At 41.3% G+C, this 17981-nt stretch overlaps 1 protein-coding gene across 1 annotated transcript in view; it reads right to left on the reverse strand.

Annotated features, from left to right (window-relative positions):
* Positions 1-3405: 3405 nt before the first annotated feature.
* Positions 3406-17981, reverse strand: part of Phf14 (PHD finger protein 14) — a 199169-nt gene continuing 184593 nt past the window's right edge. The window contains exons 18-19 of the mRNA XM_034519007.2: positions 6574-6620; positions 3406-3513 (exon numbers count right to left, since the gene is read on the reverse strand). Of these exons, the coding sequence (XP_034374898.1) occupies positions 6600-6620 (21 nt within the window). The 3' untranslated portion in view covers positions 3406-3513; positions 6574-6599. The remainder of the gene's footprint in view (positions 3514-6573; positions 6621-17981) is intronic.

Raw genomic sequence — 17981 nt, forward strand, 5'->3', positions numbered from 1 at the left:
CTGGTGGGCTTAGCCAATCAGCTTCCATTCCTATTCTGCCCTACAAAAGGTATTTAATCTCAGATCCACCCTGAGAAGTAGGTGTGGGGTATAGGTATGCATCCATTTTCTACCATGAATAGTCAGTCAATAAACACTTTAGAACCATGGACTGTCTCTTTTATCAAGATCCACATGGGGAGACATAGAGAAGGCATTCGCCTGTAGAGCTGCAGCTCTCTGCGCTTCCAGTCTGCCTTCCCTAAGCTAAGGAAAATCACCTCTGGGACAAGATGGAACTCTCCTTTCCCCCCTCTCTGCCTCCTCCACTCCCTGCATTGATACCTGGATGTCCTCAAGTCTGAGAACCTCATGGCCTGGCGTCATTGCAGGTCCTAGGGACCCCTGAACCAGCTCCAGCTTTCCCACATTTTAGACTGTGCTCCCCCCACTCACCCCCAAGTTTCCCTATAGCCCAGCACCCACCCCTGCAGCACCATGGAATAAGTGCAGTCAAATGCCCCTCGTTTTTTCCTCCCCAAGAGGCCGGGCCCAGTGGTGCAGGGTGGGGCAGACATGGCAGATGGGGACCCACAACTTCTTTGAGGAAACTGATAGCTAAGTCTCCAGGTCATCACAGCATATATAAAAGCTGGCTTCCAAAGATGCAAGGAGCAATTCGTGCTGGCCAGTCTTAACTAAAGAGCTGAAATAAGGAAGAATGGGATGGACTAACTATTGAGAGGATTTTGGTTTTTGTTTTGTTTTCTTTTTAGCAATTTTCGCATGGTAGTGAAAATTGCTAAAAAGAACACATTGTCTTCTAAATATTAGAGGTTGTTTGACTTTGACTTTGTGGTGTGGTAGTTGTCCCCATGTGTGCTTTAAAATGTGTAGCAAATCTCCGTTTGGAATGGTGAGCTCTATCTAGCCATAAATATTTGTGTGGACATGGTTTCTGATTCTTATTCAACTATGTTCTCCAAACGTAATTCAGTTCAGTGCCTGCCTCTTTGTAGGTCTTAGGAGTTTGACTAAATCAGGCCTATGTGATGTCTCATTGGATGAAGGTACTTGGTGCAAAGGCTAAGGGCCTGAGTTCAGTCTCCAAGACTCACACAGCAGAAGAGAACCAATCCCTCCAAAAGTTTTTCTGACCACTACACATAATATATCATGGTGCACACACACGCATGCATACACACACATCTGAATAAATAAAAACATAAATAATTTTTTAAAAGAGTGAGTAAAATATTGTCAAATTCATGTGGTTGGCAACTGGCCCCAGAGGACAGCTTTCTAGAAGGTCACAGACTGGTAGTGATCCAACTATCCTACTGGACATGTCCAAGAGTCTGTCTCTACTCTTGTGCCTTCTTCTTGCCTTATGACAAGAGGACATGCCTAGTTTCTCATTTGAGCATAGCTTGTTAATATAGTTGCTTTTGATTTTGGAAAGGAAGATGCTCACCAATGTTATAATGTGCGTGTCACATGGGCTGGTAATTTAGACAGGATTTCTTTATTTCATTGGTCTTCACAGAGGTGCAGCATTCAGAAACACAGACTGCACAATGGCTCATTTCTGCTTAAAGAAGAAACAGTATTCAATTCCTGCCATTTATTGGTACAAAGGGATATCCTTCTAAGGCAGCATGGCTGTACCAGTGGCAGCTATTAGCAAACATAGAATTTACTTCCTTTCCTTCAGTTGCTAGTATGCCATTTCTATTACTCTCCCAAATATGTTCAGGGTTGTTCTAATAAGTGTCCTTTACAAATGGCTTCATTTCAAAATTTTCACCCATAGTTATTCAAACATGTAGTTTCTAATTCTATCCCAAGTCTCCTACAACTCTCTTCTAGATCAAAGTTACACAACACGGAGAGGTGTTTGGATGACATCTCTAATGTGACCCAGTACTGAAGTTAACTGAAAATGGGCAAAAACAGAAGTTTTCCCGAGATATAACACTCTACTCCGTTACAGCTGCCTTCCTCTTGTCATCTGCATCTGTGAGAGTGGCTAACCCCAGTGACAGACAAGAAGGAAATGTGAGATTTAACTGAACTGTTCTCGAATAACTGGCCTTACATAACAAAATTACAGCAAGCTGTCAGTTCTTAGGTCCTCAGACTCTAGACCTGTGCTCTCTCAAGCTGCCTTTCCTGCTGACCTCTGACCCTCTCCATCCGAGAATGAACTGATAGCCTGCTGTCTGACTTGATGTTTTCCAAAAGATCCCACAAATTCTTGCCTCAAACCCATGTCAAGTCATAACTTGTCAATGCGGAGTTTGTATGTCTAGTGGGAAAGCAGGGTGGGCTCTTCCACAAACTGGCGAAGGATTAAAGTGTGGTTGTTCCTGCCTACAAATACCAGGCTTGGGAGACTCGGCAGGAGCATTGCCACGAATTTGAGGCTAGCCTGTGTTACATAGTAAGTGCCAGCTGGGTCAATGAGAGCCAGAGGAAGAAAGGGGAAGAGAAGGCAAAGTGAAAAAGGATGGCAAGTCTTCAGCATAGAAATTATGCCAACCAACCAAGCATGGCACCAGGCTCTGCAGTACAGCTTCCTGGGAGGCTGGGGCAGATAAATGCTGGGTTGAGGTCCAGGCATCCAACAACTTAAAAAAAGAATCAATTAATTAAACAAACAAAAAATGCCAGCAACATTTGTTCACCATGTGAATGTGCCAGTGACTCCAAGTCTAAAATCCATAAGTACCTCACCCTTGAGCACCAACTCCTCACATACAGTAATTGCCTTCCCTAGAGCAACATTTACTTACTTCCATATATATACTGTGATGAAGTAGTCTTGAATTTCTTCCCACCCCGTGAGGTGTATAGGTGTCTAAACAATGATTTAATTTTAAAATCATCCTAATTATTTCACAAAAGTAAAAAGAAAATTATAAGCCATGTTGATTTTCCCATAAACCTGATAATATAAATGTTCATTGTTTGCTTGGTCCACTTCTTTACTGAGATACCTTCTTTCTCAGAGCACACAGAGTGCATTTGTGAGAATAAACCTTGTGCGTACACCTTTATCTACAAAATGTTTGCAAGGAAAAAAAAGAAAAGAAAGAAAAAAAAGACAAGACAAAAAAGATCAATAGTCTGGATTATTTGAGCACATTTTGTCCCCTGGCTGAACACAGTCATCTAAACAAGCGTGAGGGTGACGCTCAGGCTCAAAACATCATCACGACTTCCTGAATGTCATCTGTGTACAAGCCATATTTTATTCGCATCAGGTATGAAACATAAATGGAATTTTCATTTGAGTCTATCTTTGTAGCAGTAAAGACAAAGTGCATTCAAAGAAAACTGCTACAAGCTGAGAAACAAGGGCGCATTCTCTCTGGCCAGAAGCAGGAAAGACATTAAATGTGTCCAGGAATCCTTCCCCCTCAGCGGAATTGATGCATTGCAAACCCGGCTTCAATCCAGCAGATGGCGAGAGACTGATTCTAGTCTACGGTCTTCTGGAAGCTGCAGAGTTCTCATTCTGAAGACACTGGGCTATCAAACAAAATTGATATAGAACATTTGTGCTCTTTATTTTGTAATTTAATTCTATTTTATTAAATATTGGACTAGGACTGTCTATTCCCTCAGCTCGCCTCTTACTGTGCGATGAAAGAGAATCTGAATGGAATGCGTTAAAGCAGACAGCCTGCCTTTATTAATTCATGTGTTTGAATACTGAAACCCAGCTGGTGGTACTCTATTGGGAAGTTTCAGGGTCTCTGAGAGGTGGGGCTAGTTGGAGGAGTGGCTTGAGGTTTACAGTGGTCCCTATCTTCCGGTCCTGCCCCGCTTCATGTCGTGTAGAGGTGTAACAGCCCCAGGCTCCTGCCTCCTGTGTGGCTCACAATCTCAGTACTTTTCCACCACGATGGACCATACCTTAAAACCGTAAGTCAGACTAAGTCCATCCTCACTTTAGATGCTTCTTGTCAGGAGTTTGATTTAAACAATGAGGAAAAGCAACTGATAACACATTTTTAAAAAGTGCAATTAGAAAATGCACTTGTACGCACTCTGTTCAACTAATCTACTGTATCTCTTTGCTTTTTAAAATATTATTTTATTAATTATTTGTGAATTTCATATGACCCGTCTTATTATATATTCTTCCTCCTAGGTTTATTTTATTTACTTATTCATAATTATTATTTTTCATGTGTATGAGTGTTTTGCTTTTATGTATGTTTATGCACTACATACCTTCCTGATGCTCAAAAAGAGCAGAAAACATTGGAACCCATAGAACAGAGTCACAGATTCTCGTGAGTCACTGTGTGTATGCTGGAAACCAAGCCTGGGGTTCCTGCAAGAGCAGCAAGTGCTCTTTACCACTGAGCCATCTTTCCACCCCAAAGCCATTTTATTTTTGATACATCATTAACATGGGCAGGCCTATTGTTTTCCATAAGAATTATTTAACCTCAGGTAAATGGATTGAAGTGTAGACTATAGCAAGAGAAGGAGGGTTCTGCTGGTCCTTGGTAACATCAAAAGCTCCTGTGTGTTCACTGAGAGCGGCTAACATTTACCTCAATATTCCCTAATACATTTTCTAGGTGATCTGAATCCATTGTGTCTTGTTCAGTATTCAAAGGCATTTTCCCTCCATTAACTAATTTGAAAAAAATTCATTCAAGGGGACACTGATACTTTTATGATGTTGTTAAATGCAGAAACAAAGGACCTCTCAAAAAGGAAAGTGGAAGATATTTATTAAATGAACTCACAAGATTCTTTAGTGCTTCACTGTATTCCAGGAACAAAGTCTCAATATTACATTTTGAGTTTACAACACCATATAAATCATCTTCGTAAACGCTTAGAATGGTGTCTGTATGGTAGATACTTTGAGCCTCATTAACACATCAGAGTGTCTTCCAGTTCTGAATATTAGTGTGTGCTCCTCCTTACTAGGGCGTGTTCCTTTTTGCTGTGTTGCAATTAGTCTTTATTATAACTCTTTAGTCATGTATTTACTTTTCTGGTTAGATTGCAAACTCTACGAAAACATATTCTTCCATCTTCATATGTCCAGTGTCTAGCAGTACCTGAGTAGAAAAAAGTGCCCTAAAATACCAGTGAAGTAGGACTATGATCCATTTTATGAAGTGGTCTCCAATCAACAAAAGCTCACGATAGCAGTTATGTGTGGTTTCAGAATATGGTGGTCTCTGAACACACATATTTTCCAAGAACTGAAGATCTATTTCCCACATGTTCTGGATCTCCTCATTTTTAATAATATGAGTGATGTTTTAGATTAAAAAAAAAAAAAAGCAAGAAGTATCCCAAGTCTTACTTCTTAAAAGTATAGGTGACTTAAAAGACAGGTACATTTCTCACACTAGTATTGCAATAGCTTCTTGCACAAACAACCAGGAAGGGCATTTGAAGGTAAGTGGTTTGCTCCCTGTGGTTGATGATTTTCAGTAAGCCATCATAACAATGTCACTTCTCTTTTTTAACTTCAAATCCTTTTTATCTTATTTTTGCACATGTATGTATATGATGTGTATTCATATGTGTTTTCAGAGTCACATGTGTGTGGTCCCACATATGTGTGTGTGTGTGTGTGTGTGTGTGTGTGTGTGTGTGTGCGTGTGTGCACATCTGTGTAGAGGCCTGAAGTTGATATCAAGGATCTTTTCTCATTGTTTTCCTCTTTCATTCATGGAGGTAGAGCCTTTGGCTGAACCCAGGCTCATAAATTCCTGTTACAGTGGCAAGACAGCTTACTCCAGGATTCCTGTCGTTGCTTCCCAAGTTCTGGCAGCTGCCCCATCCACAGAGTGTTCACATGAGTACTGGGAATTTGAAATCTGCTGTTCACATTTACGTAGCAGGCCCTTTACCACTGAGCCAGCTCCCAACCTTTCCCCCCATCTCTTGGCACATTTTCCAGTTGCAGAATCATACATAGACCATATCTAGAAGGATGGGAGATGTTGTACTTTGTCAGGGTAGTACTGGGTAGCAAAGATATTCTTGAACATGGCATTTGAGCCAGCCACTTAGCTAATCACCAGTCTGCATTAGGAGATTCCTGACAACTATATTCCCACTGGCTTTTTTGCCTTGCGTGTGTTTAACTTTTACATGAATGAACCTGCTGGGGATATATCGTTTCTTCTTCTAAATGTATCAAGTTCCTACCTCTACAACTACCATCAGTAGAATTTTCCAGAATTATTGCTCCATGTTTTTATTCCATGCCAAAAATGTCCCAAGTAAACATACACACACAGCATGATTTCATGATTGTGTAGAATCACACAATACAAACTGTTCTAAAGCTTGCCTTTTCCAATTCATTTTTTCACTGAGTAACAGTTGGTTGTAAACTATACTTTAGACAAATTTCATTTAGGCTGTTTCCAAATTTTACTTCCAGTTGGATAATTCTGTCATCGTCTCTTCTTACTCAGTTGTACAGGTATATTAGAAGAGAAAATTCCCCTATTCGTAAAACCACACATGCAAAGAAAATGTACAAATTCAGTTCAACAGTTTTTAAACTTTCATCAAAACATGGCACTGATTGATGTTACCAACCATAAGATATGTGAACACTCTCCTCTTCATCTCCGACAAGCTTCCTCCTAAGGTATATGTTATTGACAAAAAAGAAAGAAAGAAGAAAAAGAAAGAAATGTCAGGCACATTTTATTATTATCTCATATTATTAAAAAATTATAAATATTGATATAAATTTTGTAAAAATATAACAGCATGTATATGACTACCTCAGGTTATTTTTATTCTTTTTCCCCCCACAGTGTTCACCACATACTCTATGGACAAGGGAGGATGAGGTGATAAGCAATCTGAGTCTGAGTTCAATTTTTCTTTGTCTCTGTGTCTTCTGCTTACGGAGATAAAGAAGGCAGGTTATTGGCTTCAACCAGGGCTGGGGTGACCGGTGGGGGAGAACTTATTACCCACAATCCCTCACAGCTCTGCTCAGTGATGCACCGACGACAATACAATAAATCTGTTTCTTCATGAGAAGCACACACAGCCCAGGTTGGGAAGGTAGCACTCAGCAGCCCGCAGCGTCATACATCACCTGCAGGTGCTGCTGGCCGGGCTCTTCAGAGTGACAGTCTGACCTGTCTGATTTGTCTTCTTTTTGCCACGGACTCCTCCAGACATCACTGTCTCATTGAATGTAGCTGATCTTTGGCCATATTTTCCCTCTTCCTGCCACCTTCCATTACTTGTACTGAGATAAATCTCCCCTCGTTGGCAGTAGGGTTGAATATACAGCCTTTTCCCGTACTTCTGATCAATACCTTCTTGAGATAAGCCAGCCAGAAAAAGGGTAGACAAGAGCGATAGGACTGGCTCTCAACAGGATTACCTGTCATATGTAAGGAAGGGGCTTCCAGCCTCCCTGGTGTAACCCATGAAAATACTGCACATCTAGTAGGAGGTGAAGAGAGGTTAGTACCATGATGATATACACATGCAAGAGAGTTTCTCCAGGAAAGAATAAGAACATCCAGCCACAGGGCTTGGTCAGGCACACTCTTGCTTCTAGTGTCATTACGGGTTTGTAAGCCAAATCTTGCAGGCCTTACCCTTATGTAGAAACACCGAAGATCCACGAGATCCATGATAATGCTAATTTCGATGGTGCTGACTTCAACTCCTTCAAACTTTAGCATGAATAATTCCCTGAACATTTAATTCTTGTGTCTTTAGAGAGTATTTGTGGATTGTCCTAAAATGCTCACATTTGGAGGTGTCACTTGTATACAGAGTTAGCTTGTGGGAGCTACCCTTCAGCTTCGGTTTATTCAACTTTACATTCTTTGAAAATGCTACCTGCATAGATTTGAGGATGCTGACCTGCTGGCCCTGGCTCTTAGAACTTGAATGCCACAGACATGGGGCCAGTTTCATCATCCCGATTTCTAAAGAACTGGTGTCTTAGTTAAGATTTCTATTGATGGGAAGGAACACCATGACCAAAGCAAATCTTATAAAGGAGAACATTTAATTGGGGCTGGCATACAGTTTTCAGAGGCTCAGCTCATTAGAGTCATGGTAGGAAGGAAGCATGACAGCCTGCAGGCAGATATGGTGCTGGAGGAGTCTAGAGTTCTACATCATAATCTGAAGGCAGCAAAAGTTATCTCCCGTGGTCTACACTGCTCAGAGCTTGAGCACTAGGAGACCAGTAACACACTTCCTCCAGCAAGGCCACACCTACTTTAATAAGGACACACCTTCTAATAATGCCACTCACATGGGCCAAGCATTCACAAGAGTGTCTATGGGTTCCATACCTATTCAAACCACCACAACTGGTAATGGAAGGACATGCTTTTTTCCAATAGCCCCATCAGTACCTGGTGCATTCTCTCTGTACTAGACCAGGTTAGTACTAGACTGCATCACCAGATACAGCAGTCTTTATATGAACCCCTCCTGTTTTCTGCTTTATAGAAGTCCGCTTCTACCCAAGTTAAATCCAAGAAGGAGAAGCTTATGGGGCTTCACTCTTACTGCTTTATTAGACTCCAAAATTATTTCTATTTTACATATTTAATATTTAATACAGTTACAAGACCCCATAAGAACACACACACACACACACACACACACACACACACACATTTGTACAATTAAAGTCTACATTAACTAAATCGTAGCCACCTTCTGGAGTTGTCCTATAATCAAATTAGTATCACTGTTTTTAATCAATTTTCTATATTCCAAATATGCAGCATGACCACATTTGGCGTGCTGCATCCACACCATTTTCTATGTAAAATCAATATAAAAGCAGTACCTATTGGGGGGAAGACGATCTTCATTATTCAACCTTTCCTCTTCAGCCAACTTTGGCTACATCCATTCAGAGCCACTCTCCAATCACACTGAATGACTTTCAGTTCTCTCAAAACTTTCCTGATAACATTTGATGTCAATGACACTCCATTAAAAGTTACAGTCTTTTTGTCTCAGAATTCTACAGTACTACATGTATACAGATATATTTTCCTTTTTCTTCCTTCATCAACACCTTAAAAAGACTAACTACTTCTTTCCCAAATCCTTCTTATCATCTCTAGTAAATTGGGCATTTCCTGCCTGACCTAACTCCACACTCCACAGAGGTACAAATGTGCCGTAGCACCATAATAATTTGCTTTACAAAATATGTTAACTCGAAAGGCAACATTTTTTTCTGGTGCTTACCTCAATAGCTAGTATTCAATGAACTACTGTCTTGAAAACAAAATAGAGACGTTAGTACATACTTGTAAAGGTATACTACATACAAAGAACTATAATAAACCTGTTTTGCTTAGATACTTTTCCTGTTAACTATGATAAAATACCCTGCCAAAAACAATTCAAGGGAGAATGGTTTTTGTTATAGTTCACAGTTCAGAGGTACAGTCCATCATGTTGGGGAAGTTCTGGCAGCAGAACTTGCCTGAACCTTAAGGAACCAGGAATGCTGTATCTGCAATCAGGAAGGAAAAGAAAGATGGACACTTACACTGAACTAGCTCTTTTTTTTTTTTTCTGGTGCAGTCCAGGACCCAAGCCTAGAGAGCTGTGTCACCTTCCATAGGATGGATCATCCCTCCTAAATTACCTGGTCAATACGACCTCTTGCAAGCATGATCAGGGGCCAAATGGCTCACAGGCATACCTAAATACTCTACATCCTGCCAAGCCCAACCAACTCTTACCAACCTAATGTTCTTTCCCAAATACATTCAACTTTATTCAGCATTTTATAACTTTTAAACTAGAGAAAATTTTTCAGTCAAATCTATCACACTGGTTATTACTCCTAATGGTCCCATGATAGTCTATGAGGCCGCCTCTGACAGTAAGTGGACAAGAAAATTTTGAGTCTTCCAGCCAAGATACTGCATAATCTTGTCCTACATAACACTGGGGAGTGGTGTTTAAATACCCCACATTCCTATCTCCCAGATGGACAGTTCCAGGGGCAGGCAGAATTTCCCTGGGGGGGGGGGGGGGGCAGGCAGAATTTCCCTCTATGACTTACAATGCTAACTCAGGAAACTACCAGCCCCCTTAGCATTCCCATGGTTCTGTCTGTCTTCCTACTTCATTCCTCGAACCCACTTTGTAGGCTCTCTTTTCAACCTGCTTACCCCTTCCAAAGCTGCTCATAACCAAGTCTTTATCTTGTGTTCTCCTTTCAGGAGAACCCAAAGTAACCTAACAACATTTTCCTGAACAACTGCCAACTCTTGCCAAGTCAAAATATATGCCAGACCAAATAAAAAGGGATACATTTATGTAAGTACAATAAATGACATTGTTTGAGAAGATTATAGAAACGCAAATACAATCTGGTATTTGTTGAGATGTGAGTAGTCTAAATGCAACTATATTTGTTTCTAGCTAAAGAAGCATTTCACACACACACACACACACACACACTACAATGCAGCACCACTATTGAAATAGTTGAGATATTATTCTATTAATTTGATTTGACAGTATTGTCTAATACTCTACAACACACACACTGCCTCTGTATCCAAATGGGATTGTTTCAAAAACCAAAACAGTGTCCAACCTTCAGTATATTGTTTTGATATTCCAGGGATGTTTGTACACAGTTCAGTGATGAATGAGTCTAAGAAGCCAGAGAAGTTGTAAATGGACTGGAGGAAGCCCCATAATGCATTGTGGCTGGATAAGAATACACAAGTCATGACCTGGCTCTTGCGACGACAGGCTCTCATAAATATCAGAGTTCAATTCCTTTTGAGTTATACTCACGCTTCCCTGTAAACTCATTTGCATGCATCTATTAACACGCTCAGAGAACAAAGACCCATTCCTTAGCCCAGATGGAGGAAGATACTTGTTTTAACCGGCATTCATAATTTATGATTGTGGGGATTAGGAGCCAGCCTTCCTGCTTACTAACTGCACCTGATGTGACTCAACAGGAAACTTCCATCACAACACACACATTCTCAGTAAGCTGGTTATCCTCCTATACACTTAATCTTTTCCCAACCAATCCTCCAAAAGAAAATAAATATTTGTAGATTAAAAGAGAACTGCCTTCTCATCCTTTCCAGCTGCTGTTGTGCAGGCTGCTAAGCTCACCGTGTTTAATTAATGGATAGATACCATTAGAGAGACAGCTGGACCTGCATCCAAATGAGCTCAGATTCAAGGTGCCACGAGATAAAGATCTGAAAGTGGAGAAGCTGAGCTGCAATTGGGTTCATTTATAAAAGAGGTGGTTAAAGGTCAACTGTGTTTTCTTGTGTGAGAGATAAAGAGACGCTATTAAAAACAAGTGGAAAGTAATTCATAAGGGACCATGAAGTCACTCATGTTAAATTAATTTGTCTTTCTGATAGCGTGGCACTCATGATGGCAAAGTAAATTTGCCTAAAATCAAGATCTCTCAAAAACAGCCATTGATCATGTCCCTTCTTTAAAAAAAAAAAAAAAAAAAGCCACTGGAACCAGCTTCTGTGTACCAGGACTACTGGAGCCGTCTGATCCCAGCACACTCCTGGCTCTGTGCAACCACTTTCCAGGCTGAGAATTAACCAATTATTCCTGAGGATCGTAAGTGCAGTGGCATTTCTGTGGCCATGCTGTGCTGCCGCGCCTGCTGATGTTTCCCGTCACCTCTGATGAACTAATCGCTAAGCACCCGAACAGCCCATCCTGCACACAATTCTCCTTTCCTGACATTCAACAACATCACAGCATGCTCCACCCCGCTGCTCCCCCCATTTAAAACCTCCCTCTGCCCCTGTCCCCAGTCCAGTACACCCCAGGTTCAAACACATACATACCAAGATGAAAGTGTTTTAATTTATCCAGAAAATGTATCTAAAAGGACAACTGGCAGTTTCGTTCACTCCCGAGAACATGATTCATTTTCTTTGTATCACCTCCCCTGGGTAAATTCTTCCAACCGTGCACCATGAACTCCCTCCCTCCCCGCTAGTGTCCTGACACTAGCATGAGATGTGACAAAGGGCAGTTGCTTTTTGTGCTCAGTAATGACAGCCCATTATGACACATCTTCCTCTTCCTCTAGGCAAGATGGAGACTGTGTCTGTTTGTAGCCAGTCATGGGTATGAAAATGGGAAAAAGCATTTTATCAGTCTGTGATCTGACTTAAACCTGGAGGTGGCCATGTTCTCTTCTCTGCTAAAAACTGCTTGTTACTCTTTTTGCTTCGAGTTGCAAACTATTTTGCATCTCTCTGGCTTTGCCTTTGTCTCTCTGACTGTCTCTGTCTGTCTCTGTCTCTGTGTCTCTCTCTGTCTCTCTGTGTGTGTGTGTGTTCCCTCCCTCCTTCTCCTTTTGCCTCCCTCCTTCCTCCCTCCTTTCTTTCTTAAGAAGATAATGGAGAAAATGAGCAATTCCCTGCAAATGTCTATTCTTGACAAACCTTCCTTTCCAGGCACTCACTAATGACAGCACAGGGCAGCTCACTCCTCACTGCTTCTAGCATCAGTGAGGAGAATCAGTCAGAAAAGACAAAGGGATTAGAAGCACTTAATGTCCCCATTTTTCATTGCTCATCATTTGCAGGTTCTAATAACAACCCTTTAGTTCCAATTGTGCACTAGAAGGGATTTCCGAATCCAACATCACTGTTTCTTCTGAGCCTCTTCCCTTTGGAAAACTAGAGGTGTGGGCATGTTGAGCATTGTGCAAACCAAAGCAAATGCATTTTGTTCATGCTTAGCAGTACTGGCAACTATTCCTGCTTGATGCATACCAGGTACCATAATATTCTTTTACATACGTTACTATATAATACATTATCGTTTATTACATTCCTTTGGATTTATTATTTTTCCTCTTTAAACAATTTAAATAAAGCTCTCCCAAGACAAAATAGCTGATAAGCAGATGAAACAGGGTTCATTTGCAATCTTTGGTCTGTTCTCCATATCCAAAATCATCTCTTGTGGGTTTGTTTTTTTTTTTTTTAAATCTTGTAAAACTGTGGTTACAGAAATAACTAAAATGAATAAAGGGCATTCTTCTTGTCTGTATGCCCAATTTGCTTCCTATCTTAATGTGGAATCCACCTTCACATCTCCTGGGAAAAGTTTTCTCCACCACACCCATCCTGCTAATCTTAGCTGCTTTCTTCTTATGGGCCTCTCAGCCTATTTGTTCACATTGGATGGATCCAAGTATGGTCACTTTCTCAAGTACAGACAATCCTTAGACACCCTCCCATCTGTCTGGCCAATGTGTTCTGTGAGTGGGCATGTGAGAGAGTAGTAATATTAATAATAGCTAAAATATCTACCATTTACGTGCTAGGTATTGTTTATTTTTAACTACTCTTATTATCACAAAAGTTCTTTGATATAGCCACTGTTCTAGTTCCATTTTATAGAAGCAGGCACAAAGGAAGCATATTGCCCAAGGTCACATAACCAGAAGTAGCAAAACCAAGATTTAGTTTTTAATCCATGAACTAGTAGTGCCATAAAAATTCTGGGTTAACCACACTTGGCTCACAACAAAATCCACCCGTTCTTCCCATGGGGTGGGAGAGGTGCTTGGTGAGTGATCTAGGATCAGTTCTATGGTTCTTGGTTAAGCTTCATCATGCAAGCAAGTCAACAATTTTATTTTATTTTATTTTATTTTATTTTATTTTATTTTATTTTATTTTATTTTATTTTATTTTTACTTACTCACTTTATGTCCTACCCACTGCCCCTCTCCCAGTCACCCCCTACCACATTCCTTCCTGTATATCCCCTCCCTTCTCCTCTGGGCAGGTGGAGGTCTCCCTGAGTATCCCTTCCCCACTCCCCGCCCAGGTACTTCAAGTGTCTTTGAGGCTAGACATTTCCTCTCCTACGGAGGTCAGGCAAGGCAGCCCAGCTAGAACATATCCCAAGTACAGGCAAAAGCTTTCGGGATAGCCCGAACTCTAGTTGTTTGGGACCCACATGAAGAACAAGGTGCAAATCTCCTGTGTATGTACAGGGAGGCCTAGGTCCAGCCAGTCTATGTTCTTTGATTCGTGGTTCAGACACTGAGAGTTGCAGGGTCCCAGGTTAGTTGACTGTTGGCCTTCCTGTGGAGTTCCTATCCCTTTAGAGGCCATAATCCTTCTTCCTATTCTTTCATAAAAGTCCCTAAGCTCCATTCACTGTTTGGCTGTGGGTGTCTGCATCTAAGTCAGCTGCAGGATGTAGCCTCTCAGAAGACAACATGCTCCTGTCTGCACTCATACAGAGTATCATTAATAGTGTCAGCGATTGATGCTTGCCCATGGGATGGGTTTCAAGATGGGCTGGTTATTGGTTGGCCATTCTCTCAGGCTTCTACTCCATCCCCTGTGCCTGCATTTCTTGTAGATAAGATAAATTTCAGGTTGAAAGTTTTGTTGGCAGGTTGTGTCTCTATTCCTCCACTGTGGTTCTTCTCAGGGTACAGGTGGTGGCCTCTTCAGGTTCTGTATCCACAATATAGTGAATCACAGCTAAGGTCACCCCATTGATTCTTGGGCACCCCCCTTTTCCCAGGTCTTGGCTTCATCCTACAGATGCCCCCCTCAGCCCTGTCAGTTTCAGATTTTCCTTTATTTTCGTGGGCATCTGGCCATCTCCCCATCACTCCCCACACATGATTCTGAACCACCCCTCCATTCTCCTCCACATCCCCTTCCCTCCCAGTTCCCTCTTCCCATCTGTCTCTTATGACTATTTTATTTCCCCTTCTAAGTGAGATTCAACCTTTCGCACTTGGGCCTTCCTTCATGTTTAGCTTCTTTGGGTCTGTGGAGTGTAACATGGTACCTGTGTTTTATAGCTAATACTTATAAGGGAGTACATGCCATGCATGTCCTTTTGGGACTAGGTTACCTCACTCGGGATGATATTTTCTAAATCCATCCATTTGCCTGCAAAACTCACGAAGTCCTTGTTCTTAATAGCTGAATAGCATTCCATTGTATAAATAAGCCACATAGTCCATATTCATTCTTCTGTTGTGGGACATCTGGGTTGTTTCCAGCTTCTGGCTATCACAAATAAAGCCACTATGAACATAGTGGAGCATGTGCCCTTGTGGCATGGTGGGACATCTTTTGGGTATATGCCCAGGAGTAATATAGCTGGATCTTCAGGCAGATCTATTTCCGATTTTCTGAGAAACCTCCAGATTAATTTCCAGAATGGTTGTACCAGCTTGCAGTCCCACCAGCAATGGAGGAGTGTTTCTCTTTCTCCACATCCTCACCAGCATCTGCTGTTACCTGAGTTTTTGATCTTAGCCATTCTCACTGGTGTGAGGTGGAATCTCAGGGTCATTTTGATTTGCATTTCCTTGATGACTAAGGACTTTGCACATTTCTTTAAGTGTTTCTCAGCCATTCCTCTGTTGTGAATTCTATACCCCATTTTTTGATTGTATTGTTTGGGTTTTTTGAGGTTAGCTTCTTGAGTTTTTTATATATTTTGAATATTATCCCTCTATCAGGATGTGGGGTTAGTGAAGATTGTCTCAATCTGTATGTTGCCAATTTGTCCTATTTGACTATGTCCTTTGCCTTACAGATGCTTTCCACTTTCATGAAAAGAGAAAGAAAGAAAGAAAGAAAGAAAGAAAGAAAGAAAGAAAGAAAGAAGAAAGAAAGGAAGGAAGGAAGAAATCAGGTGTCAGAACTGGCTTTTGGGCAATAAGCAAGGGCACACAAGGTCACAGAGATATAATAGGACATGACACCTGATGATGGGAACAGCATTATTTGGTGATTGACTAACACTCAAGTGAAAAAGGTGAGAAGAATTTTTCTGTTTCTGTGATTTTTGCAAGGGTGTGGATCCTTGTTTAGCTAGCAACATTGCTCTGCTGAATATAGATATTATGTCCCTGAGTGCCATGAACTGTCAAAAATGCACCCTTGAGACTGCCCCACTCCTTTTATCCTGACATGGCACTTGTGTGGTGGCCTTTCATCATCCTTTGGTTCTGTACATATTCTGTCCTCCAGGGCAAACAATGAGTTACCCAGCCTACAGCAATAGTCCATTCTGCTTGGCCGTTACTTCTTTGCATAAATTAAAAAATTGACAGCGTAGTTTATAAAACAAACTCTTGAGAGCCTTCGATATTATCAGGGCTCTTAATTTCACATGAACTCTGCATAGGCTCAATAGGTTTCTTGAAAAGTGAGAGGATAGGCTCAGAAAGGAGGAATGCCAGGCACAGAGCAGCTTCTGGGCTCTCAGGATGTGGAGTCTGGGTTAGTGTTCTACCTTTATTGTTTTGGGCCATCCTCTGTGTGTGAAAGCGCTCATGTGAACAAAACTCCCATGTTTCAAGAAGGAAAGAAACTACTTCTCAAGTTCATCAAAGAAAATCCTAAAAGTAAGATGGTGTGAGTTAGTTTAGATTGAACACTCAAGCATGAAGAAGGTCAAACAGGCATAGTATAAAGATTTGTCCACTGTGGGAGAATCTCCTCCCAAAACAAGAGTAAAGACAAGTCAGAGTCACTACCTTCCTTACCACAAACCAATTATACCGAATGCTGCAGAGTAACAGATGCCATTGAAGCTGAACCCAGACCATGGAAATGTCCACAGTTCACACCCAGATGGAGCCACACTCCTTCTAAAGAACAATTCTTGCTCATTTTTGTTAATGCATTGTGTCATAGTGCAAGTGGCACAAGCTTAGACAGCCACAGAGAGTCTTTAAGAAAGGTGAACCCTCAGGGTAGGAGATTTGCTGAGGTGAAAAAAAAATATGGAGACTTCTAAATGAAAAAGTATGGGTATCATTGTCTCTGTTGTTCTGCCTGGGATGCATTCATGTATCCTGCAATGCCAAAACAAAACCATAAGAGATGTCTACTTTCCATCTTCTTCTCTGTTTTTGTATCTCTGTCCTGAGCTCCCAGGATTTGGAATCAACAATATTCCAGGTCTCAGAGGAGGAAGAGCATCCTCGAGGCATTTACAGCAGCCTGTGCACCTCAGCCGAGGCAGCGGGTGGACACTAATCAATTGTTCCCACCAAACTCAAAATTGCTTTCTAGAGAGCACCAGAACCTATATGAAGTTACAGAAAAACCAAGTCTCAGTGACGAGCAGTTTCTTTCGGCATAAATTAAATCTGAGATTGCCTAGGCAGATCAAGACCAGCCTATTACTATACCTGCTAAATAGTCAGTTAAAAGCATGACCAAACCCATGAAGGCTGAACACTGAGTGGGTCGGAATTCGAGGGTGGGGAGATGGGAGTGGGGGGGGGGGTAAGTGGTGGCATATCCCTATAGAAGCAGGAGGAGGGGGAAGGGGATAGGAGGTTCCTGGGTGGTGGGGGGAATGGGGTAAGAGGATGAAATCTGAAATGTAAATATAATATTCAATAAAAAAGAAAATTCTAAATAAATAAGTAAATATTTAAAAAGCATGACCAAAAATACAAAAAAAAATTGAAATTTAGGCATGGAATAAATAAAAAGAGAGGCAATTGAGATGTGAAGACCAAATATCTATGACTTACTCTGGATTTGCCTTTGAGCAAGGAACAGTGATTTTGACATTGTGTCCTCTCCTGTGACAGGGTCCTGGAAAACATGTGGTCTCTAGGAATCTTTCCATCTATTAGTTCTGTTATTCCAGTACAATGTTCAGTGCTCTACATTTCCAGGATGGCTGTGTCAGTGTATTCTCTGTGTGCACTGTTATTTATAAGGATAGTGGGAACCTTGGGGGTAGAAACACTGTTTACATGCTAAACTATACTCAGTCACCAATTTATGCAGCAGTAACAATATAACATTCAAACAAACCTGTGCCGAGTCATGTGTCCTCCCTGTTTCCCAGTGTGAGGAACACTGGGCACAAAAAGACTTGGTTCTTTCTTTTAGGGCGAAGTGTACTCAGCAGCGGCTTCTCTTTGACTTGGGTGTGGGAGCTCAGATCGGATACAC

This window comes from Arvicanthis niloticus, chromosome 15 (assembly GCF_011762505.2).
Source record: "Arvicanthis niloticus isolate mArvNil1 chromosome 15, mArvNil1.pat.X, whole genome shotgun sequence".
NCBI lineage: Eukaryota > Metazoa > Chordata > Mammalia > Rodentia > Muridae > Arvicanthis > Arvicanthis niloticus.